This window comes from Canis lupus, chromosome 8, assembly GCF_003254725.2.
Source record: "Canis lupus dingo isolate Sandy chromosome 8, ASM325472v2, whole genome shotgun sequence".
Lineage (NCBI taxonomy): Eukaryota > Metazoa > Chordata > Mammalia > Carnivora > Canidae > Canis > Canis lupus.
The window spans coordinates 33,708,150-33,733,668 of NC_064250.1; the positions used below are offsets into that span (position 1 = coordinate 33,708,150).

Genomic DNA, 25,519 nt, shown 5'->3' on the forward strand with positions numbered 1-25,519 from the left:
CCCCACAATCCTCTGCTCCTCGGGCCGACTCGGAGGAAAGGGCCGCAGAGGAGAAGGCTATTGGGTGAAAGATCAGCCAATGAGGGAGCCTGTTACTAGTCCGCCCGCGGCCGTGTTGGGGGAGGGCCTTAGGCCTTGGAAGGCGGCGGTGGCGTCCGGGAGGTTTGTGCACCATGAGCTCTATCGGCACCGGGGTGAGTTTGCCATCCTTTGGCGTAATGGACTGGCCTAGAGATTAGCGTTGACGGGCCTGGGACAGGCGGCTTGGGGTGCGCCGCCTCGGGGTGCGCCGGGACGGCCTTCGGCCCAGTAGGCCGCTCCCAGTCGTCTGGGGACCCGCGGTCTCCCGCGCTACCTCTGCAGGCCCGCGCGGGCGGCGATCGAGACCCGAAGCTGTTCCGCTCAGATGTAGCGGCCTTGGCGGCGCAGCTGTGGGCCGGGGGGCGCTTTGGGTCGCTGAGTCACCTTCTTTGGCTGCTGAGGGAAACCGAAAGTGGAAACTTGTGGAGCCCGAAGTAGCGTGTGAAGGGTTTGGGCGACAATTCGCTCCTTGGGAACCACGGAGGTCTGAGACGGAGCTTTCCGTGGACCGTTCTTGCAGGTCCTGGGGTGCTGCTGACTCACGGGCCTTCCCCATCTTGCCTTCGAGCGCCCTGATGGCCCGCTCTGCAGGAGTCCATGCAACCCCTGTCGGGGCAGAGCTGATAGAAACATTGTCTGAAAAGTGCAATCTCTCTCTCTCTCTCTTTTTTAAAGATTTTATTTATTTATTTATTCATGAGAGACACAGAGAGAGGTAGAGACATAGGCAGAGGGAGAAGCAGGCTCCATGCAGGAAGCCTGATGTGGGACTCGATCTTTGAATTTGGATCACGCCCTGAGCCACAGGCAGACGCTCAACTGCTGAGCCACCAGGGGTCCCTGAAAAGTGCAATCACAAGAGCCCTTTACGCTTTTCTTCTGTCCCAGCTCTTCCTGTACAAATTACTTAACATCACTTCGAGATGTCAGTACCGTAAACATTCAAATCATTATTTAGGGACTTAACCGCTTCTGTGAATAGACTCGATGATTTTTTTTTTTTCTAAAGATCTTATTTATTTATGAGAGACATGGAGAGAGAGGGGGAGAGAGAGAGAGGCAGAGACGCAGACAGAGGGAGAAGCAGGCTCCATGCAGGGAGCCTGACGTGGGACCCGATCCCAGGTCTTCAGGATCATGCCCTGGGTGGAAGGCAGACGCTAAACCGCTGAGCCACCCAGGGATTCCCTATAGATGAAGTTTAAAAAGAAAAGTAGATTGTATTATGCTCTCCACCCCTCATCCCTGTTTAGACTGCAATGATTCTCCGGTGAATTGAGAATAAGATATAAACTTCCTACTTTAGCCTAGGAGACTCAAAATAGTTTGGTCTTTACATGAACATCTTTACATGTACAAATCTTCTACATTGGTCTGATGTGATTTACTTTTCTCACTACCACTTAGTGTTTAAGACACAGTGGCCTATTTCTGTCCCCTCATTGTACTAGGCTTATTTCTACCCCCCATATCCTAAATGTCTAGTTACTTGTTATTTAGGTCTGGCTACAGCCTAAGTCATTAAATATAACTGCTCTCGCAAGGCCTTCCCTGATCATGTAGTCTGTACTAGGCTCTCAGACTGTCAGTTCACCATGTCTTAGATTCATCATAATCCTTTTTCTGGTTTACTGCTGTATTTCCATCACCTAGATTTGCGCCTGGTCTCATTTGGAAATTAAAGACTTCAAGAATGAGTATTTTTTATATTCCCGTATAGTGACTACATGTAGAAGATGCTTTTTTTTTTTTAATTTTTATTTATTTATGATAGTCACACAGAGAGAGAGAGAGAGAGGCACAGACACAGGCAGAGGGAGAAGCAGGCTCCATGCACCGGGAGCCCGACGTGGGATTCGATCCCGGGTCTCCAGGATCGCGCCCTGGGCCAAAGGCAGGCGCCAAACCGCTGCGCCACCCAGGGATCCTGAAGATGCTTATTAAATATTTGAATGCTATATTCTTTTTTTTTTAATATGGAATTCTTCACAGATTTGCGTGTCATCCTTGCCCAGGGGCCATGCTAATCTTCTCTGTATCGTTCCAATTTTAGTATATGTGCTGCCAAAGCACACCGAATGCTATATTCTTTGTCTAATGTCCTTCAGTTAGTGCTACAGCAATGAATTAACCTGTTCTGACTCCCATTCTTTTTCTACCATACCATGCTATAGGCATACCTTGTTTTATTGCACTTCACAGATACTTTTTTTTTCTTTTTAAAATTGAAGGTTTTGTAGCAACTGTGCATCAAGCAAGTCTGTTAGTGCCATTTTTCCAACAACTTTTGTTCACCTTATGTCTGTGAACATTTTGGTAATTCCTTATGTACATTTTGGTAATTCGCATAATATTTCAAACTTTTTCATTATTATTAAGTTTGTTATGGTGGTCTGTGATCAATGATTACTACTCAGTGAAAGCTCAGATGATATTTAGCTTTTTTTTTTAGCAGTATTTTCAAAATTAAGGTTTATATACCCCCCCCTTTTTTTAAGACATAATGCTACTGCACAATGAGTAGACTATAGTACCCCGTAAACCTAACTTTAGGGGCTTTTGGGTGACTCAGTTGGTGAAGTGTCTGACTTGATTTTGGCTCAGTTCATGATAACTGGTCCTGAGATTGAGTCTTGTGTTGGACTCTGGGTTGAGTATGGAGCCTGCTTGAGATTCTTTCTCTCTCTCCCTCTGCCCCTCTCTTGGCTTGCTTTTTCTCTCTCAAAAAAACCCCCCAAAACAAACAAAAAAGTTAATATACACTAGGAATAAAAAAATTCATATTATTCACATTATTGTGGTATTAACTTTATTGTGGTGGTATGGAACCCAGATTATCTCTATTTTGTACAAAAATGAACTTTGTGTGCTGTGTGGAAAAAAAATTCTTACTTTACCTGGACTTGTATCTGTTACTTTTCTTTTTAGATTTTAAGTTCTCTTAACACCAACGTGGAGCTAGAACTCACCACCCCAAGATGAAGAGTTGCATGGTCTACTGAGCCAAGCCAGCCAGGCACTTCTCTATTGCTTTTCAGTAGGCAAGATCTAAAGTAGCCTTTCTCTTAGCTGCTGTTGCTGCTCTGACCTGCATCGTTTTCCTCCTCAAAGCAAAATCTTTGAGATTTAGCACACATTCCTCCCCCCTCCTTCACTTCCTCCCTCCCTCCACCTAGTGTGGGACTCAAATTCACAATCCTGAGACCAAGAGCCTCATGCTCTACCAACTGAGCCAACCAAACACCCTTTAACACACATTTCTGATGTGTAAACCATTTAGAAAGAAAGGTGATGAGGTTATTACTGCCAAAGATACATAATTTAAGCTTATTGTTGCCTTTTTCCTCCTAGTATGACCTGTCAGCCTCTACATTCTCTCCTGATGGGAGAGTTTTCCAAGTTGAATATGCTATGAAGGCTGTGGAAAACAGTAGGTAAGAAACATTGTTTTACTTGAAATTTAGCATACTTTAACTAGATATTAAATATATCCTTTTGTATATTTTTGGTAATTAGGCCTTGTTATGTTACTTGGGGACAAAATAATAGGTGCCCTAAACTAATCTCAATTTATTAGTCATTTCCAGATCTCTTTTTAGGTCAGATCTTTCCATGAGCCACAGTTTTCAGTTGGCTCCAAGATTATCCACTTAGACATTCTACTGTGTCTCAACTGTAGTGCATAAAAACAAATTCATTATCCTGTTCGCCCATATCCTTTTTAAAATTCTTGATTTACGTCATTATTTCCATGGCCACTAGATTTGTTACTTTGTAATTTCATCTTTTATTTCCTTGTGTTTTAAAAGGTCCTATGCAGTTAGATACCTTTGTCCCAGCAGGATTTTTTTTTTCTTCTATTCTGTTGCCACACTCCAAAAGATGTAGGAATAGTAAGATATCTTCTCCTCCTGTTGGACTTACTTCACTCTCTCTTTTATTGTTGAGAGTAATGCACCAAAATGATTCCTTGGTACCCCAGTAACATCTTGGTTAAATTACTGGCTTTTTGACAAATTTTATGAGTCATTTATTGAGGAAATTTTGCAGTTATATGATCATTGTATCTTGGGCTTTTTGGATAAATTAAAAGACTTCAAATATAATTTATTTCATAACATCTCATTCACATCTCTTAATGGATTTTTTTTGGGGGGGCTAGTAAACAAATGGTGTTTGAGCCCAATTTTTTCATTATACTAAAAACTTCTGGAGTACAGGTGGAGTAGGGAAATGTTTCCAGAGTTTTAGAAAAATCCACGTGTAAATACTTTGTGCTAGTACCACTTTCTGCTAGTACCTGTAATGTATGATTATTGGAGTTTCACTCAGTGGAGACTGTCACTTGTCTTTGCATGTGCTCACACACAGCAAGCCCTCAATAGTTAATGAATAAATACGAGTTCATTTTTTGTGCCATTGTTTGATTAAAGAAGGCATATGGATTCTTTCTTTTCTTTTCTTTTTTTTTTAAGATCTTTGTGTATTTATTCATGAGAGAGAGAGAGAGAGAGAGATAGATAAGGCAGAGACATAGGAAGAGGGAGAAGCAGGTTCCCTGTGAGGAGCCTGATGCAGAACTCGATCCCAGGACCACAGGATCACAACCTGAGCTAAAGGCAGACACTCAACCACTGACCTACCCAGGTGCCCTGGAATATGGATTCCTAATGGTTTATGAAATGTTAAAAATTTGAGCAAAAATATATTTTAAGTCCTTTTATAGGATTTGTAATGGAGCTAGTTTATTTTGTGTTTAAATACTGTAGTTTTAGAGATACTGGTACTTACAAGCTGTTGGTATCTGATATTTTTGTAGGAGTAAGGCTGTTAAGAATTTTAGGCTGAAATGTTTTTGTCACTGTCATATAGATGCTTGATAGAGTTCAGAAGAGAGTCAAATTCAAGAAAAAAAGTTTGCATATTTTCTTCCTGTTGTTAGAGAAGATAGGCCCTTAGGCCAAGGAGCTGGAGAAAGACTTGGAAGAAGCTATTGTTTTTCTCTTCTTTGCAATGTTGTATTTTCACTGGTATAAAAAGCTGGAAAAGGAAGTCATGATTGAGAAAAACTGGAGATGCATTATGAAACCATATGTAACACAGAAAATTGAGACTAGGCTATGAGGATCTATGTTTTAGGAATTTATTTATTTTAAAGATTTTATTTATTTATTCATGAGAGATACAGAGAGAGACAGACATAGGCAGAGGGAGAAGCAGGTTCCCCACAGGGAGCCTGATGCGGGACTAAATCCCTGGACCCTGAGATCATGCCCTGAGCCAAAGGCAGATGCTCAACTGCTGAGCCACCCAGGCATCCCCTCTATAAAGTATTTCTGAATATGGTTTAAAATAGTTACAGCAAATTAATTAAAATTGAAACATTAAAAATGAATGTATTTTTTTCTGTATAAGGAAAAAAATGCAGAAAACTTTTCCTTATGCAGGAAAAAATACCAGGGAAGTTCATCTTTTTTTTTTTTTTTTTTTTTTTAAGATTATTTATTCATAGAGACACACAGAGAGAGAGAGAGGCAGAGACACAGGCAGAGGGAGAAGCAGGCTCCATGCAGAGAGCCTGATGTGGGACTAGATCCAGGGTCTCCAGGATCGCACCCTAGGCTGCAGGCGGCGCTAAACCTCTGCACCACCGGGGCTGCCCAAGGGAAGTTCATCTTAAAGGGGTTTAGGTAACCTGGTATAATAGGATATTGAAGGAGAAGCAGAAGTTGTGATTTTTCCTTCTAGCTGCTGCTTAATGGAAATATTTTATAGGGTGCCTCTATTTAGACCCCTGAATGTTACCTTTTTTGTTTGTAAAATTGGGATGTAGACCTCTACCCTAACTACTTAACATACTTTATTTACTGTAAGAATGAAATATATGTAAAAACATTTGAAAAAATTTTAAGTGCTGTTTGAGCACAGAATGTGGAAAACAGAAAAATTAGATTGTATATTAATTTTCATAATAGTCTGACATGTAAGCTAATAGTTAGAAAATGTTTATTAGCAAAATAATTTAGGGTTATATTCTGGCATCAAAAGGATGGGGATCCCTGGGTGGCTCAGCGGTTTGGCGCCTGCCTTCAGCCCAGGGTGTGATCCAGAAGTCCTGGGATCGAGTCTCACATCAGGCTCTCTGCATGGAGCCTGCTTCTCCCACTGCCTGTGTCTCTATCTCTGTCTCTCTCTCTCTCTCTCTGTGTCTCTCATGAATAAATAAATAAAATCTTAAAAAGAAAAAAAAAAAGGAGATCAATTCTTGGGGCACCTGGCTAGTTTAGCCTGAGGAGCATGCAGACTCTTGATCTTGGGGTTGTGGTGTTGGGTGTAGAGATTACTTAGTATCTTTTTAAAAAGGGAGGGTTGGGGGATATCAGTTCTTTTTAAAAAAATAAATTTAATCTTGGGAGTTTAAAAGTCAAATATTTTTGACCACTTGTTAGGTTTTTAAAAGTATTTACTTACTTATTTATTTATTTATGAGAGCACATACACAAGTATGAGCTAAGATGGGGGTGTGGAGCAGAGAGAGAACCACAAGCAGACTCCCTGCTGAGCATGGAGCCTGAGGCAAGGCTGGATCCAGGACCTGGAGATCATGAAACATAAGTGAATCACAACTATCTTCTAAAAGTATGCCCCTGAAGGTAATATACACAAGGAAAAAGGGGAAAGATTAAATTATAATTTTCCTTATTAGTTTCATTGAGGAGCCCAGATAGTAAAGGAAGGTTGTGTAATGTGGCAATGAGGGTTAGATTGTTTGGAACAAAAATTATACAAAATTTTGATCTCAGGACCCTCTTTTACTTGTAAAAAGAACAAAAGAAAAACACCAAACCCCAAAACATTGAGGACTTCAAAGAGCATTTATTTTTTTTTAAGTTTTTTTTATTTATTCATGAGAGACACAGAAAGAGGCAGAGACATAGGCAGAAGGAGAAGCAGGCTTAACGCAGGGAGCCTGATGTGGGACCCAATCCTGGGAGCCCAGGATCACGCCCTGGGCCGAAGGCAGGTGCTAAACCGCTGAGCCACCCAGGCATCCCAAAGAGCATTTATTTATTAGGCTTGAGTTCTGTCAATATCCACCATGACCCCAAAGAACTTTTATTTATGCATGTTGCTGGATCTGTCAATATTTATCATATTAGGAATTAAAGCAAAAAACATTTAATTCATTTTAAATAATCACAGTTATATGTTAATATAAGTAGTAATTTAAATTAACATTAATTAAAAATGAAAAATAACTTTTCCACAGTATAAAATAAATGTAGTGATAAGACTGGCATTGTTTTACATTTTTATAAATCTCAGTAGTTATTTGAAGCTTAATATAAGACATTCTCATGTTTGCTTCTGCTTCAATATGTTACTTTTGTTGAAGCAAATCAGGCTTTATACAGATAAATAGTTGGAAAAATGAGGAACATTTTAACTGCCTTTTCAGATAATTATGGATGTTTTTTGATACTATACCAAAACTGGACTGATAGCTTTTTAAAGGTCGGTTGCAGTGTGGCATCCAAAAATTTAATGATGAACTTTTTGTAGTTTAACATTAAAATCTGTTGTCTTGCACTTGTCACATTGTAAATTGGTCATTTGGGAAATATTGATTCATTGTGCTATAATAGATCTTCCAAATTTGATATATTTCATCTACCTATGGGAACTGTTGGAAACATCACACTTGTTAATATCACCACTGATGTGATCATAAAAATTTGTAAGTGGTGGGAAACAGACAAGCTCACAGTGATGAATATGTTACCAATTTATGCTTGGAAAACTTGAGACTTATCACAGGCAATGAATAGTATCCATTTTTCCTTGAAGTTGACAGGCTCATTTTTTTCATTTTAGGGAAAAGTCTGCCGTATACACATCTAAGTGTAAATAACTATAGTTTGTCTGACATAGTTTGGAGGTAAAAACAGGTATTCCGTGAAAAGTTTCTAACTCTAAAACAGTTTTACTAGTACTTTTTCCATTAAGTAGCCATATTTTGATGTTTGAGTACTTTCCATTTCATTATGGTAATAATAAAAAGATAGGTACTCAAGGGTTGTCATCTGGTAAAATTATTGCTTTCCTTTTTTTTTTTTTCTTCTAGCTTTCCTTTTTTTTTAAATTTATTTATGATAGTCACACAGAGAGAGAGAGAGAGGCAGAGACACAGGCAGAGGGAGAAGCAGGCTCCATGCACCGGGAGCCCGACGTGGGATTCGATCCCGGGTCTCCAGGATCGCGCCCTGGGCCAAAGGCAGGTGCCAAACTGCTGCGCCACCCAGGGATCCCCTAGCTTTCCTTTTTTTTAATTAAATATTAAAACAGCTTTTAAGCATTACTGCTTTTTTTTTTTTTAAAGATTTTATTTATTTCATGAGATATTTATCATAGAGAGAATGAGACAGAGACAGGCAGAGGGAGAAGCAGGCTCCATGCAGGATTCCTGACGCAGGACTCGATACCGGGTCTCCAGGATCACACCTGGGCTACAGGCGGCGCTAAACCGCTAAACCACCTGGGCTGCCCTAAAAATTACTTTCTTTTTTCTTTTTCTTTTTCTTTTCCTTTTTCTTTTTCTTCTTCTTCTTCTTCTTTCTTCTTCATTTTATTTATTTATCCACGACAGACACACAGAGAGGCAAAGACATAGGCAGAGGGAGAAGCAGGTTTCATGCAGGGAGCTCGATCCTGGGATGCTGGGATCATGCCCTGAGCCAAAGGCAGATCTGAGTCATCCAGGCGTTCCTATAATAAGAAATTTAATAAGGTAGATGGGCTTTGTAGATTCTCAGGAGTTTTCAAAGTTGGGCCAAGATATTTAATCTTGAAAGGAGAGCCTTTAGAGATACTGGAAATGTGAGGGAAAGAGTGTCTGAAATTTTTTGTGAGATTCGTGTGTGGCTTTGTTCATTTTTCTGGTTGTTTCTCATCAGAATTCCCTTTTTATTAAAAGGATTAGAAGAAGAACAAAGTTAATGATGTATTTTTATCTTGAAATGGTAAAACATAATTTCTCCACAGTTTACTTAGATTTTGTTTAAAGCAGTTGTATAAAATGTGTGTTATTTTCTTTTATATACTTATTATAAGCAATGGTTGTTGCAGAAAAAGCAAATGAGCAAAAGAATTATTTTTGCCTTGTTTAGTCACTTAACTTTTTAAGTTTGTATATATAATCTGTCTTTTCTATGCATTTTATGTACTATTTTTAATGGACATGAACTAAATCAACATTTGTTATGAAATGGATATCATATGTCAGACACTGCCATTTTGCACATATTTTGCTGGCATCTTTTCTTGCTTATGGATTAACATCTTTTTACGTCATGATAGGCTAGATTTTCCTGGTCACCTAATGTTCATTTATATGGACCTGATTTATCACACTTTAGGTTGTCCTCTTTTAGTTTTCAAATGCATTTGTTTTAAAGTACTAGTGTACTTTAAGAAACTAAATATTACTTATTTTTATGTTTTTTTTAACTTGTTTATGATGTTTATTATTTTCAGTTAAAAAAACTGACTTTCTTCTACCTGTTCCAGTACAGCTATTGGAATCAGATGTAAAGATGGCGTTGTCTTTGGGGTAGAAAAGTTAGTCCTTTCTAAACTTTATGAAGAAGGTTCCAACAAACGACTTTTTAATGTTGATCGGCATGTTGGAATGGTAGGTCACTTTTTAAAAATGTTCCTTTTTGCCTTGTTCAATTTCTTATGAAGTAACTGTTTGGAATATATTAAAATGTGATTTTAAGAACCCATTTATTACTTTAGCTTTGAGGCAGAAACAGAACAGCCATAGAAGTAATCTCAGAGGCTTGTGAACAGTTCACTAAGAAAGGTGATGTTCTTATAACCTGATTGGAGACATCTATGAAAAATCAAATTGTCTTAAGAAGAGGAGGAGGGGAAAGGGGTAGGAAATTCTGTAGAAAAGAGTTGTTGGCAGTGTACATAAGGTGTAGGCTTAAGAGGCATAGAATCTTTATCTTTTCGTATCTCTTGTGGGGATCACTGTCATGTTGAAGAGGTTATCAGATAGAGAATACCTTTTTAGTAAGGTGGGAGCACCAAGAAAGGATGTTTATGAGAGAAAAAGTGAACACATCCTTTCTAATAGCTTCATTGACATCAATCAATGTATCTATTTTATTTTTTTTTTTTTTTTTTTTTTTTAAATATTTTATTTATTTATTTAGGATAGTCACAGAGAGAGAGAGAGAGGCAGAGACACAGGCAGAGGGAGAAGCAGGCTCCATGCACCGGGAGCCTGACGTGGGATTCGATCCCGGGTCTCCAGGATCGCGCCCTGGGCCAAAGGCAGGCGCCAAACCGCTGCGCCACCCAGGGATCCCAATGTATCTATTTTATGCATAATTGGAAGTGAAGCCATAAATACATTACTGATACATACTGAAGTCATCCTATGTAGATGTCAGACTTTGTTCAGTAAGAACAATAAGCAAAATAAGTAAAGGAGTGATTCTAACCCTGTTTACTGAAATTCAGACAAGGAAGAAAAGAGAATGTGTGTGCTAGATAGATACTGTGCTAGAACTGCTTTACATAAATTATCTTGTGTAAGTCTGACATTCAAGTGAAAGTAATATTAATCCCATTTTTACAGATAAGAAAACAAATTCACAGCTGGTAAAGAATTAAGTGGGATTCAGACTTGGGTCCGCATGGTTTGCGTGTTACTTCAGAGTCCATTCTGCAGGGTGAGATTTTATAGGACCCACTCACTCTGCTGTTATCTTTGATATTTCTAAATGAGATGTTACATACAAACACAAAAAGGACCAATAAAATATAACTAGTAAACTATAAAGCTACAGATAATTTTTGTTTCTTCAGTGATTATTTTTTCTGAACATACTTTCTCACCTGAACAAATTTATTATTGCTAGTGAAACGGTGATATGGCTTTTTTTCTGTCATTGTGGACCTCTATATTTATTTATTTTAAAAAATGGAGTATAGTTGACACATAGTGTGAAACTGGTGTGTTTTGATGAAACTTGCCAGATATAACCTAGCTGATAGGCAACTAGTGAATTATGCATTCTTTCACTTAGAATAAACTATAGGTAGGTGTATTTTGAAAAAAAAAAAAAAATCGTGTATGCTTCAAAGTACTTTAGTGATACGAAAACTTTGTCATAAAAACTTTAAAATTTGTTCCATTTGTTATTTAAAACCATGAAACTGATGGTATTCCTTATAGCTGGAAATTGGCAAAACATCACATGTTGAAGAGGGTTGGAGACAATGAAGGGATTAATGTTCTGTCTCCACAGTTGTCATCTTCAAGTGGTTTGAGAATTATTGGATTTCACAGTAAGCTTTCTCCAAAGCAACAGAAGATTCCTTAAATGGTGAAACTTACTGGCTGTAACCTTGGAAAAGTTAGCCTAAACACCGTTGCCTCACCTGCAAAAGTAGAGTAGTAATGGTACCTACCTCATAACAGTTGGTACAAGGTTAAAAATTACGTAAAATGGTTAGCATGTAATGAGTGCTCACTGTTTAGAAACTTTCATCATGACTACTATTAGCAGTAGAAAACAGGCTGTTAATCTGATATTACTTACTTTTAAATTTTATAAATCTCCTAAGCTGGTGGTTCCTGGACTTTCTTGGTCCTAGTACTGTTTCAGTAAATATTTTTTTGTGACTTCTCCTATGCCAAAGAAATATCTGATCGTTCTGATTATGCATTTAGGTCCAAACAAGTTAGTGTTGATGTTCTGAAAACTTAATAGCTGTAAGAGAAAAAAATTACATCCAATTAAAGTATTTTTATTTTTAAACAATCAAGATTACTAATATGCACTGCACAACTTCCTAAATTTGGGAATCAGATTACATGCCTCCCCCCATATTTCCTGCTCCACACGGATTATTATATGGTACTTATTTTTATCACAGCAACCCAAGTGCTCAACAATATGATGGCATTGAAAGGAATACTGAATGATCTAATGTTGAAACTGAACTACTCCAACAACTGTATCCCCCCAAATTCCAAATGTATAACTGAGTTTACTACAGTGCCCTAGCATCTCTCAGGACTGTAGGCTACCAGTCTTGGAAGATGTGTGGTTTGTCATGTTTTGGTTTGTCATTGTAGTTATTAGTCAATAAGCTGAAAGAGGTTTGAGGTTGTGCCTTTTAGACCAAAACTTTTAGCAACTTGAACATAGAACTGCTTTAAATAGAGATCAGTCCTGATCAAGACCAGTAGTTGTATTGTGGTGTTGCTTATTTATAGTGAACTGGTAAATTGGGAGACATTGATGATTAATTATAGAAATATTCCTTATGAATATCATCACTGAACAAAACTGTGAAGTCTCACTTTGTAAATTTCTGAATTATAATTACATTTATTTTGATCTCACCCAATCAAAATGCCAGGGTGCCTTATAAAGACTTTTAAGCCAAATTATTTCTAATGTGATGCTTGTTAAAGTATTAATAAGTCTACAGTAATTACATACTTTCCTTGATTTGTGATAGGAATGTATTTATCTACTAAATTGATACTTTCTTTCAGGCAGTAGCGGGTTTGTTGGCTGATGCTCGTTCTTTAGCAGACATTGCAAGAGAAGAAGCTTCCAACTTTAGATCTAATTTTGGCTATAACATTCCATTAAAAGTAAGTTGATAATATGTTGAAGAGCCTTTTGAACAGTAAGAGAAATTTACTGATAGGCTCTTCTGTTTCTTTCCCTTGTAGCATCTTGCAGACAGAGTGGCCATGTATGTACACGCATATACACTTTACAGTGCTGTTAGACCTTTTGGCTGCAGGTATGAAATTTTGTGAGACATTCTGTCCGATCAGTACTGTAGGTATTGTTTCTCCCAGTATCTTACCCTTTTATACCCTTAAAAGTATGAGCTATGACTGAGAAATATTAGGGCAATGATTAAAACTGTGTACATCAAAATAGAAACTTTGAATAATGAAAAAGATTACAAATTTGAAGTGATGATAAACTCCTAGGATAGCTTTAATCTGATTATAATAAATTCTCTGGAGGAAGGTAATCAAAAGGTATAAAGGTTATTAAGTAAGTACTAGAAATGGGATGACAGAATGATGATTGTAGTTAACACATATGGGAAAGTTGTTGAGAATACCTTCTAAGAATTTTGGTCACAAGGGGAAAATTTTTTTTCTTTTTTTGTATCTTTATCAAATGATGGATGTTACTAAATCTATTATAATCATTTCACAATATATGTAAATCATGCTGTACACTGTATATAGTTGTGCATATCAATTATTTCTCAATAAAACTAGAAAAAAATTCTCTGGTGTCAGACCCCAGCATTCTCAGGAAACAACAAATTGATTTTATTTATTTACTTTTATTTATTTATGAGAGAGAGAAAGGGACAGTCACATAGGCAGAGGGAGAAGCAGGCTCCCAGTCCTGCCTAACGCAGGACTTGATCCCAGGACTGCAGGATCACGTCCTGAGCCAAAGGCAGACGCTCAACTACTGAACCACCCAGGTGCCCCCAAACTGATTTTAATTATATTCTCTTTTGTCATTACTAGGTAGCCAACTACAGGGATACCTCAGTGTTGTCGTTAATTTCCATTGGATACACTTTAAGTAGTTAGATGCAATGCTCTTAATCGGGAGTTTTCTCGCAGTCCACAGTCAATCTATACAAAATTGCATTTTACAGTTCTCAGTTTTCTCTTTTTTAAAGATTTTATTTATTTATTCATGAGAGACACACACAGAGAGAGAAGAGAGAGAGGGGCAGAGACACAGGCAGAGAGAGAAGTAGGCTCCATGCAGGGAGCCCGAAGTGGGACTCGATCTCAAGACCCCAGGATCATGCCCTAGGCCAAAGGCAGGCGCCAAACCACTGAGCCACCCAGGGATCCCCTCCTGTTTCTGTTGTTAAGATGAAGTGCTGGTATTTTTATTTTGGAGGGAAAGCTGAGGTTGGAATACATGTAAATATTTAAATAGGGATCACAGACCTGTCATGACTCTCTAGATAATCCTTTTTCTTTTTTTTTAAAGATTTTATTTATTCATGAGAGACACAGAGTGAGAGAGAGGGGCAGAGATACAGGCAGAGGGAGAAGCAGGCTCCATGCAGGAAGCCTGACATGGGACTCGATCCCAGGTCTCCAGGATCAGGCCCTGGGCTGAAGGCGGCGCTAAACCACTGAGCCACCCGGGCTGCCTGACTCTAGATATTCCTAAAAAGACATGTTTAGTTTGTAACTTTAAAGTAATAAATAGTCCTCTTTGATCAAAGTAAAACATTTACTAACATCTGATTGCTGTTGATAGTTTATTAGCTGCAGTCTTACATTTGAGTTGTCTATGATCAGTCATATTTAAATTGCTGAGGACAGATACCAAAGGAAACCTGAGTTTTATTCTACTAAGTGAGGCCTGTGGACATTTTTTATTATTTGTTAAGGTTCTCACTTAAATCATTGAAACACTTTGCTTTCAGACTTTGTAGAATACCTTTCAACTTTTGTTAACCTCTAAACAGTCCAAATTCATTATTTCTCTTATTTTTTTAAATATATATATATATTTTTTAATTATGATAGTCACAGAGAGAGAGAGAGAGACAGAGACACAGGCAGAGGGAGAAGCAGGCTCCATGCACCGGGAGCCTGACGTGGGACTCGATCCTGGGTCTCCAGGATCGCGCCCTGGGCCAAAGGCAGGCGCCAAACTGCTGCGCCACCCAGGGATCCCTATTTCTCTTATTTTTAAGGGAAGAATAATAGTGGAGAACTTTTTCAGTAACTATTTATTGAGCATTTTACTATGAGTGAGTCATAGCTATGTGTGTGAGGGCAGGATACATAGATGAATGTTTTCATGGATAGTTTTATAGGTGATAGGATATAGACATACACTGACTCTAGTGGGACATCAGGGAATGGTTGCTTTCTTGGAGATATGGCAAGGAAAAGAATGTGAGATGGAGGTGGAATGATAAAGTATTTTATGCAGAAGGACTGGTATGAAACTACATGGGCATTGCAGGTAATGCAGAGGTAGTCAGGTATTCTTGGTGGGTAGGAGGGATACTAAAGATGTAGGCAGGGGCAAGATCATATAGAAGTCTGTGTTTCATACTAAGGAAATGTGGAAGTTTTAAAATTATAATCAGTTATAGGGACGCCTGGGTGGCTCAGTGGTTGAGCGTCTGCCTTTGGCTCAGGGTGTGATCCCAGAGTTCCGGGATCAAGTCCTACATCAGGCTTCCTGCATGGAGCCTGCTTCTCCCCCTGTCTATGTCTCTGTCTCTCTCCGTGTCTTTCATGAATAAATAAAATATTCTAAAATTTTTTAAATCAGTTATATATTCTGAAAGATAAGTTTCCTGGAAGATGGAAGGAAATTATAGGGGTGGGAATTGGGACAGTTGGCTGTTATAGGTAGTCTGTACATGAAATGATACATAAGATGAGGCTGGTTTCTACTTCCAGGGTAAACTCACAAGTTTCAGAAAATCACTGGATTGTTTAGCAATCTAATTTTTATTTGTCAATACACACACACACATATATATGTATATATATAATATATATTATGTATTGTATATGTATTTTATATATATAAATACATTAAATCAGTTTGGATTACTGTAGAAAAATAACTTGAGGAATCCTGGGGAATAGCCAAGAAAGAAATGAGGGGTATAACAAGAGTTTGAGACAGACTGAATGTATTCCCAATGGTTTTATATCTTGGACTTTTTCATGTGTATGCTTTTACCTTTTGGGACTTCTCATTAGTTTTCCATGTGTCCTTATTCCTTTGTCTACACTGCTGTCTTCCCAGGAAAGTTTCATCAGTAAGCCATATGAATTTTGAACAATTTCAAGTATATACTAGTTTTTATGTAAATTACCTCATCAAAGTACTTATGAATTATGTATATTAGTTATCTTAGAAAATATAATTGTGTTTAATGTATTTTTAATGTTTTTATGGTATTAGGAACCATGGTTTAAACTATTATTTTCATGCAGTTTCATGTTAGGGTCTTACAGTGTGAATGACGGTGCACAGCTCTACATGATTGACCCATCAGGAGTTTCATATGTGAGTAATTTTGAATCATGAATTTCTATTTCTTGTTTAATGGTATCTCGTTAGCATGTAAAATTATGTTTTTGGATTGTATGAAGTTTCTTTAAAATTAATTCAAGGAAAGTAACAATTCCTTATTAATAACAACCTGTAGATTTGAGGCAGAGGAAAGATTGATGGCTTTCAATATGCTGTTTACAGAAACTGCATAGTGAACATAAAAATTTCAATATGTGGCATTTCCTTTATTGTGATAAATCTTAACAAGGTCTTAAAACTAATGCCTTCCTTTTAAAGAAAGCATTTTATTTTTATTTTTTTAAAAGAAATTATTTTAAATGGGATTTCTTGCGTCTTTACTTACCTCATCTCTCTTCTGAGATATTTATGGTTTTTACTAATTAAAACACTGTATTTTGTCATTATATACAAATGTAAATGGCATCCTTTAATTTAAAAAACTGAATTTCAATGTAATAAAAAAATGGTTTAAAGTATTGAATTGAGCAGTTACTTACCTCAGTTTTTTTCATGTTAAAAATTTTTCCATTCCTAACCTCAAAAATGTCTCTAGTTCATTAAGTATATATAATGTTAATTTGTTTTTCTTGTATAGCACCTCTATTAAAAATAGTCCACATTATTCTAGAATTGTTTTTTTTCAGCCCCCTCGTGTTCATTAGAGTATCTTTTTTATATACTTTAAAAAAATACAGTATTTTTAAATATTGAATACATGTAGAAATGATAACATTTTGGATACACTGGGTTAAAGCAAATACCTTACTAAAATTAATTTTACCTTTCAATTTTTTTAAAACGTCACTACTAGAAAATTCACAATTGTACATTTGGCTTGCATTTTATATATATATATATATATATATTTTTTTTTTTTTTTTTTTTTTTAAGATTTTATTTATTCATGAGAGACAGAGAGAGGGAGAGGCAGAGACACAGGCAGAGGGAGAAGCAAGGCTCTATCTACACAGGGAGCTCGACTTGGGACTTGATCCTGGGTCCCCAGGATCACGCCCTGGGCCGAAGGCAGCGCTAAACCGCTGAGCCACCCGGGAGGCCCGCAATATACAACTTTTTTTATTTAAATTCAAGTAACATAAAATAGTATTACTGGTTTCAGAGGTAGAGATCAGTGATTCATCAATCTTATATAATACCCAATGCTCATTACATATCTCCATACTTTCTTTGAAAATCATTTAACATCCTTTTAACCTTTATGTAGAAACAGTTGTAGTCACTAATTATTTTAGGATAGTACATGAATTTAATTGAATAATATATTTTTTTGGTTTGTGTCCTTTTTAAATAGGGTTATTGGGGTTGTGCCATTGGCAAAGCCAGGCAAGCTGCAAAGACAGAAATTGAAAAACTTCAGGTAATACATATTTAATGCTTGAATTTTCCTACAACATTATCCTCATGTAGTGAAGTTTTAACACCACAAACAAAACTTTTTAGTCTTAAGGATACATGGAGTGTGGTTTGCTGTTTTGAGCAGAGCTTTCTGAGTATGTGAGACTGAATAAGAAAGCTGTATATATGAGACACCTATAAGTTGTGTGATGGAGCCCTTTATAATTTTGATGGCTGATGATAAACCCCTTAATCCAGATAAATACACATAGGCTTTTTTTTTTTTTTAAAGATTTATTTATTTATTTATTCACGGGAGACAGAGAGAGAGGCAGAGGCACAGGCAGAGGGAGAAGCAGGCTCCATGCAGGGAGCCCGATGTGGGACTCAACACTGGGTCTCCAGGATCACGCCCTGGGCTGAAGGTGGCACTAAACCACTGAGCCACCTGGGTTGCCCCACATGGACATTTTCATATAATTTCACAGTCCTTGGGGCACCTAATTGAGCATCTGACTCTTATTTCGGCTCAGGTCTTGATCTCCTGGTCATAAGTTCAAGCCCTAGGTTGGGCTCCACACTAGGTGTGCAGCCTGCTTTAAAAAATAGTAATAATAATTTCACAATACTTGAGTCCTATTCATGGAGGGAGCTCTGTGAGCCTTAGGTTGAGAACTCTGGTGTTTTACTGTATCATTTCTTTTGGAGCACACCTTTCGTCTAGGAAGTTTTATGTTAACAGTCTGTGTTCTGGTGCTTCTCTTTCCTTTGTTCCTAGCTAAGTAAGGCATAAAACCTGTTAAAACCACCCGTTTTTTGTTCCCCAGGAGCCATAAATTTTCAGTGTAAAATAAGTTTTTTTCTTTAATGTGCTGGTTTTCCTTTAAGACAAATCAATTGATTTAATGTTGAAATAGTATCCACTCTTATCAGAAACTCCCCTTGAAGGCAGGCATATGATTTATCAGTAGTTTGGTAAATTACGGGGAGAAAAAATTTTATATATATTTGATATTCTATATTGGAAACTTGCTCAACTAATTATTCATTCAACTTAGGGTCAGGTTTTAGACAATATTTTTTTTAGTGTTTGTAATTTAATGCCACATTACAGACCCTAATAGCCAAATTCATGTTTGATATTTTAGTAAAATTGACAAAAAGACCTTAAGAGATCATTTAAGTAAGCTCAATTCTTTTTATTTTTTTGAAGCCCAATTCTATGTGAAAAGCACTGGTGAAAGTCATAGAATATGTTGATTATGGACAGATCTCATGACTCTTAAACCAGTTTTTTTTTTTTTTTTTTAAGATTATTTGAGAGAGTACGAGCAGGAGGAGAGGGGTAGAGGGAGAAAGAGAATCTCAAGCAGACTCCATGAGTGCTTGAGCATGACTGGGTACTCAATCTCAAGACCTGGAGATCAGGACCTAGCCTCCAGATGCTTAATAAACTGTATCATCCAGGTGCCCCCCTCAATTGTTTTTGTCTATCACACTTCTTGGCGTGGTGCTAAGTTCCTATCTTGTCTTTTCTCCCTTGCTTTCAACTTTCCTGAATGTTACATAGAAATTTGAAAATACAGTATGTAGAGCAGTCATCTATACTTCTGAGGTTAAATCCTAAAGGTTATGAGTATACCAGGAAATCCCACCTAAGAATGAAGAAAGATCACTTTAAGTATACATACATGTTCCTTAAGAAGTGACAAAAACATGCTCTAAATTAGAGGTCAGCAAACTATGGCACACTGTCTTCTTTCTAAAGTTTATTGGAACACAGTCATATTCAGTTACTGACTGCTTTCACACTATAAAAATAGAGTTTAATAGTTGGGACAGAGACCAAAGAGGATATGGGACCATATACCATATGGCTCTTTATAGAAAGGAGTTTGCCATCCCATGTTCTACATCATTGCTCTGGCCTGTTTTTCTTCTGATGTTGCTTACCAAGAATGTTATGAAGTAAAAATTTCATGAACATATATAAAAATATAATTGTCGTTTAAAATCTGTTTTGGGGCACCTGGGTGGCTCAATTAAGTGTCTGACTCTTGGTTTCAGCTCAGGTCTTGATCTCATGGGTAGTGGGATTGAGGCCCCAGGTGGCCTCCATACTCAGGCTGCTTGACGATTCTCATCCTCTACCCTTACCCCAACTCCTGTGCTCTCTCATGCTTGCTCTCAAAAAATAAATCTAAAAAAAGAGTGCTTCTTCAAGCTTGCTTAAGTTTGCCTATATTATGATAAATTCACGAATTATAGAACTTAACCAATAAGGGCAAAAATATGAAGAGATAGATATTCTTTTCTTTTACTTCATCCCCAAATTAGCATGAAAAAATTTAAACCAGAAAATTTAAGAATAGCACAACAGCCATCTCCATCTAGATTGAACAGTTGCTTTACAGTATTCTGTTCATTTATTCTTTTTCCTGAACTATTTGAAACAATTACAGACAGGACACTGTATTCCTAAATGCTTCAGCATTCTCCTCTGTAGAATACCATTATCCCACTGAAGAGATGAGATAGTCTTTTTTTTTTTTTTTAAAGATTTTATTTATTTATTCATGAGAGACACAGAGAGGGAGGGAGAGAGGCAGAGACAGGCAGAGGGAAAAGCAGGTTCCATGCAGGGAGCCTGATGTGGGACTCGATCCGAGGTCTCCAGGATCAGGCCCTGGGCTGAAGGCGGCACTAAACCTCTGAGCCCCCATGGCTGCCCCCTTTTTTTTTTAAATTTTATTTATTTATTCATGAGAGACACACAGAGAGAGAGAGGCAGAGACACAGTCAGAGGGAGAAGCAGGCTCCATGCAGGGAGCCTGACGTGGGACAGGATCCTGGGTCTCCAGGATCAGGCCCTGGGCTGAAGGTGGTGCTAAGCCACTGAGCCACCAGCGCTGCCCAAATATTTAGTCTATAATCAACCTGCCTTAGTAATCTCAAGTGTCATTTGTAACTTTTTCAAGCCATGATATAATTAAGGCTCACACTATGAATTTCAATTATATCTCTCCTATTTTAAATCTTATCCTTCTCCCAGTACTATTTTTTTTTTTTTTTGAAGGGGAGGGAGGGGCAGGGGGAGAAAGAATCTCATGCAGGTTCCACACTGAGTATCGAGTCTGACTTGGGGCTCCATTTCACAACCTGAGCCAAAATCAAAAGTTGGACGCGTAACTGACTGAGCTGAGCCACCAGGCACCCTCTAGTACTAATTTTTTGAAGCCTGTGCCAGTTGCTTTTGTAGTTAGTCCCACATACTAGGTTTGTGTATTTCCTAACATGACTGGTATTCTTAATATCATGATTTTGATTTTATATCTGAGACTATGCGGAAAGCATGGGCTATTGATAAAGTTGTGAAACGAATCTGATAATCGTTATGTAAATGAAATTCTTTTGACTCATAACTCAATATTTTATTTTCTATAGATGAAAGAAATGACCTGCCGTGATGTTGTTAAAGAAGTTGCAAAAATGTAAGCTGAAATTTTTATTATCATTGGCAAATATTTCATTTGACCTTCCCATATTAATAATAAATTAATAATAAAGGTCCCAAATAAAATTAATAATAAATTGTCTTAAAATAACTTTGTGCCTGGGTAGCTCCAGTGGCGCAGCGGTTTAGCGCCGCTTGCAGCCTGGGGTGTGATCCTGGAGACCCGGGATCGAGTCCCACGTTGGGCTCCCTGCATGGAGCCTGCTTCTCCCTCTGCTTGTGTCTCTGCCTCTCTCTCTCTCTCTATGAATAAATAAATAAAATCTTAAAAAAAAACCAACTTAGTGCCTAATTTTTAAAAGGTGAATTTAACATCCTAAAAATTCTCATTAAGGAGAATACCCGTATTTCAAGTGACAGTGAATGGTATATGAAAAAATAACTTTTGACAAAATAAAACTCCTGTTTAGGTGAAAGAACTCAGGAGTAGGAGGATACAGTGGACCTCTAGGTGCTTCATTTGATAGCTCCTCCTTTCTTAAATCTCAGGTCCCAATAATAGGAATTTTAGCTTACAAACTTTATGTTAGATTTACAGCTAATTATTTCCACATGTGAACCATGAAGCTGGCTCATTTACACAATCTGTCTTTTGGGTAAGATACATTAATCATAAAAGTTTTGCTAAGAAGATGAGAAGAGCAGTATTTTAATACACATAAAAACAGCTTTAAGAAAGCCTGAAGTAATTCTTAGGTACACAGAGCAGAATGCTTATGTGACTGCAAGAAGTAACAACAAAGTCCATAAATCTGGGTGGAATGCTTCAAAATTCATGATTCTTCCAGATCAAAGAATATAGGCATGCAGTATTTCAAACAAATCCAGTAAAATGCTAGTTTTGCAACCAGCTTTTCAGGTTTAAAAGTAATAAACATAGTATTTCAGAGAATTAAGAGCTCGTCTACTCCACATTAGAACTACATCACAGGGTCTCAGTACTTTTACCAATGTCTCAGGTTTACAATTAATACGTGTGGGGGGAAAAGTCCTATAAGCTCTATTACCCTTTATCTCTTCTAAACTGACAGTTGTAAGAAATTTTTGTTTTTTAATTTTAGATATTCATTCATGAGAGAGACCGAGAGAGAGAGAGAGAGAGAGAGAGAGAGAGAGAGAGAGACAAACAAACACACACAGGCAGAAGGAGAAGCAGGCTCCATGCAGGGAGCCAGATGTGGGACTTGATCACATCCTGGGCTGAAGGCAGGTGTTCAACTGCTGAGCCACCCAAGTGTCCCTAAACTGAGTTATGATGAAATACTCAAGTGCTTTATGATTTTGTCCTAATTGTCACCACTCTTGCTACCACCACATTATCTTCCTCTCTTTTTACCAAGAGACCTTTTCCCTTTCCAGCTTTGAAGGAGCAGAACCCATTCTATGATGGTCAGTTAATAACACAAGGAACTCTGGGAATTATCTTCTAGTAAAACTGCTTGGAAGATAAAGAATCCTTTCTGAATTATACAATAGCTTATTACTACTTTTTATTGAGAGGGAATGGAGAGGGGCAGAGGAAATCCTATGCAGGTTCCACACAGGGCTTGATCTCGTAACTTGGGAGATTACCTGAGTGGAAATCAAGAGTTGGATGCTCAACCGAGGTTAGGTACATAGGTGTCCCTGTACAACAGTTTAAATATGATAAACTCCATTTCTTTCACTGAGAAGTGCTTCTGGAAATCACTTACCATACCTTTTTATGTTTAGGTGTAACAGTAGACCCCCACATTAATTAGTTCTATGTAGGAAAACCATCCCCCTTATTTAATAAAAATGGAGCACTATTTATCTTTTATTTAGTCTAGAAAACTAAGATGCTTTCTCAAATTATAGCAAGGCTTTAAAAATATCCTCCAAGGTGGTGTGTCAAGATGCTAGAAAAAGTGAAACAAGAAAGCTTTGCTCTGATACTTTAATAATGTTGTGGGAATGTGTCTCCTTGTTTGTTGCAATTTGGCATGTATTATAGTTTGAAAGCCAGGTTAAGGGGCATATGGTTCTTATAAAATGGATAAAGGGTTTCAAAAGGATACTTGTGGAATTCAGATTGAAGAGACCAGTAATCAACTGAAAACTAATAAATTTGCTTTTAAAATAATCACTTAATAATTACTTTTATTAAGTAATAAATATGAAAAGGTAGTTGTAATGATGGCCTTTTCCCATTTGAATTTGTATTCCTTTTGAGGTATCCTTGAGTTTGTGTCTACAATTGTATCAAAATAAACCACCTGGGTTGTAAGTACTCCTTTGTAGTGAGTGTTCAATTTCATATCAATCTTTGTGTGACTTACTATCTTTTTATAAAGATTTATTTTAGAAACAGCAAGAAGGAGAGCAAGAGGGAGAGCAGGGGCAGAGGTAGAGGGAGAGAATCTCAAGCAGAGTCCCTAGGCTGAGCATGTAGCCAGTCTATTCCACGACCCAGAGGATTATGACCTGAGCCAAAATCAAGAGTCCAGTGCACAACTGACTGAGCCACTCAGGCACCCCTACTGTCTTTCCTAGATGTGTTCATAAGTACAGACTATAATGTGTCTATAATTTTATAAATATTCATATTAGGGGTAGGTGTTCTAATTTGTGCTCATTGGGGTGCATGTTTATAGATAACCAAATGTTAATTTTGTCTTTCGTGTTCTAGAATTTACATTGTACATGATGAAGTTAAGGATAAAGCTTTTGAACTAGAACTCAGCTGGGTTGGTGAAAGTAAGTCATTTTTGTACTTTTATTTGCTTTGAGTCATCTGTACTAAACCTAATTTACCATTGGGGGCCTTCTTTTCCTTTTATAATCTTAATTTGGTAATGACATACAAATAGAAAAGTACACAAATAACAAATGAATTGATAAATTATCATAACATGGATATATACACTCATGTAACCAGTCTCTAGTCAACAAATAGACCAGTTCCCCAAATCACCTCTTTGCCTCTCTGAATACATAGTTCTCTACCTTCTCCCTAAAGGTAACCTACCTTGAATTCTAACCCATTTTATACAAGTGAGTAACACAGTATATATTCTTTTATCTGTGATTTCTTTTCCTCAACATTCTATTTGTATAAATCATTTGTGTTACGTACGTATTTGTTCTTTTACCTTGCTGTATAGTGTTCTGTTGTCCAAATAATGGACAATTTATTCATTTCATCTTTTAGTTGGGCTTTTTCCAGTGGGCTTTAAAAAAAAAAAAAAAAACCACTATGATGAATTGTGCACTTGTGGATGTCTTGTGTAATAATTTTGGTATACATATACATAAGAGTGGAATTGCTGAGTCAAATATGCATAAGTTCAAGTGCAATAGGTATTGCAAAAGTGTGTTCTACCTCTTAGTGCCTTTCAAATCAAAGAAGCTACAACAAATTTGCTGTGTAGTATTTTTGAAAGGGAAGTTCTGCTTAATTGTTGTGAATGGTTTATTTACTTTTTTAAAGCATGTATTTACTGAGAAATCAATTTTTTTTCTTACTAGCAATGGTAATAATCAAGGCTAGTTTCAAAAAAATTAATCATGCTCTACAATAAATGTTCAGGACTTAGCATAGCATCAGGATAAATAATTGCATAATTTATTTCCATAAGAACTAAATTTGGACACAGTCTAACGTGGAGAAAACCCAGAAAAGAGTATCAGGTATTACTCATGGTACAACTTTTAACATTAGATGGATTATACCTATGGATTCGGTAGATTATGTTGTATTGCAGATCACAATGTAGTCCTCATTTCTCATTCATTTAAATATATGGCTTAATTTGCAGTAACTAAAGGAAGACATGAAATTGTTCCAAAAGATATAAGGGAAGAGGCAGAGAAATACGCTAAGGTAAGCTGCAGAATGTGAAAACTCCTCTAGCTAAAGGTATGAAAGTTAGTGTTGAATAATAAAGGAACTTGACTTCTAATAGATAAGACTCTTGAGTTGAACCGAACTAAGGATAGAAATTTTCTAGGTTATCCTCAATGGGGATAGGGTTGCCCTGGTTCCAAAAATTCTGTATTTGAAAATGATAAGGGCTTTCCAGGACATTTAATGCTTTCATACTATTTTATCAAGAATACAGTCAGTTGATTGTTAGAACAAGATAAATTATCCTTTGCTTGGGTATGTATGTTATTCTGAAGTCAGTGTTCATCTTTCAGTTTTAGAGGCTTTTCAATAACAAGGTGCTTATTAATTAGATTCAGGTTGTTGTAACAATATTAAAAATTGATTTTAAGCATGATCTTTCTCTTAACAGGAATCCTTAAAGGAAGAAGATGAATCAGATGATGATAATATGTAACATTTACTTCAGCATCTATTTTAAATTTCTACTATAGTCCCATGTAACTCTTTAGCCCTGTGGATTCTTACCTACCCAGAGACCAGTTTTCATTAAACTTTTGTCTTCTAACAATTGAA

General features: G+C 37.2%; 1 protein-coding gene and 1 non-coding gene across 2 annotated transcripts; one reads left to right on the forward strand and one right to left on the reverse strand.

The window, feature by feature from the left end:
* Positions 1-25,519, forward strand: PSMA3 (proteasome 20S subunit alpha 3). Its single transcript, XM_025443202.3, has 11 exons — positions 1-194; positions 3,433-3,515; positions 9,649-9,772; positions 12,665-12,766; positions 12,848-12,921; positions 16,145-16,217; positions 17,539-17,604; positions 21,027-21,073; positions 23,747-23,814; positions 24,876-24,940; positions 25,356-25,519. Exons 1-11 carry the CDS (start codon positions 174-176, stop codon positions 25,398-25,400), a joined length of 768 nt encoding a protein of 255 aa, XP_025298987.1. The 5' UTR covers positions 1-173; the 3' UTR covers positions 25,401-25,519.
* Positions 2,052-2,154, reverse strand: LOC112658089 (U6 spliceosomal RNA). Its single transcript, XR_003135494.1, has one exon. It is a non-coding gene; the product is annotated as a U6 spliceosomal RNA (small nuclear RNA).

Coding starts and splice junctions, on each gene's coding strand:
- PSMA3 (XM_025443202.3), top strand. CDS start 174: ATGAGCTCTATCGGCACCGGG. Junction 3,516..9,648: donor AAGGCTGTGGAAAACAGTAG/GTAAGAAACATT, acceptor TACCTGTTCCAG/TACAGCTATTGGAATCAGAT. Junction 21,074..23,746: donor GTTAAAGAAGTTGCAAAAAT/GTAAGCTGAAAT, acceptor TTCGTGTTCTAG/AATTTACATTGTACATGATG.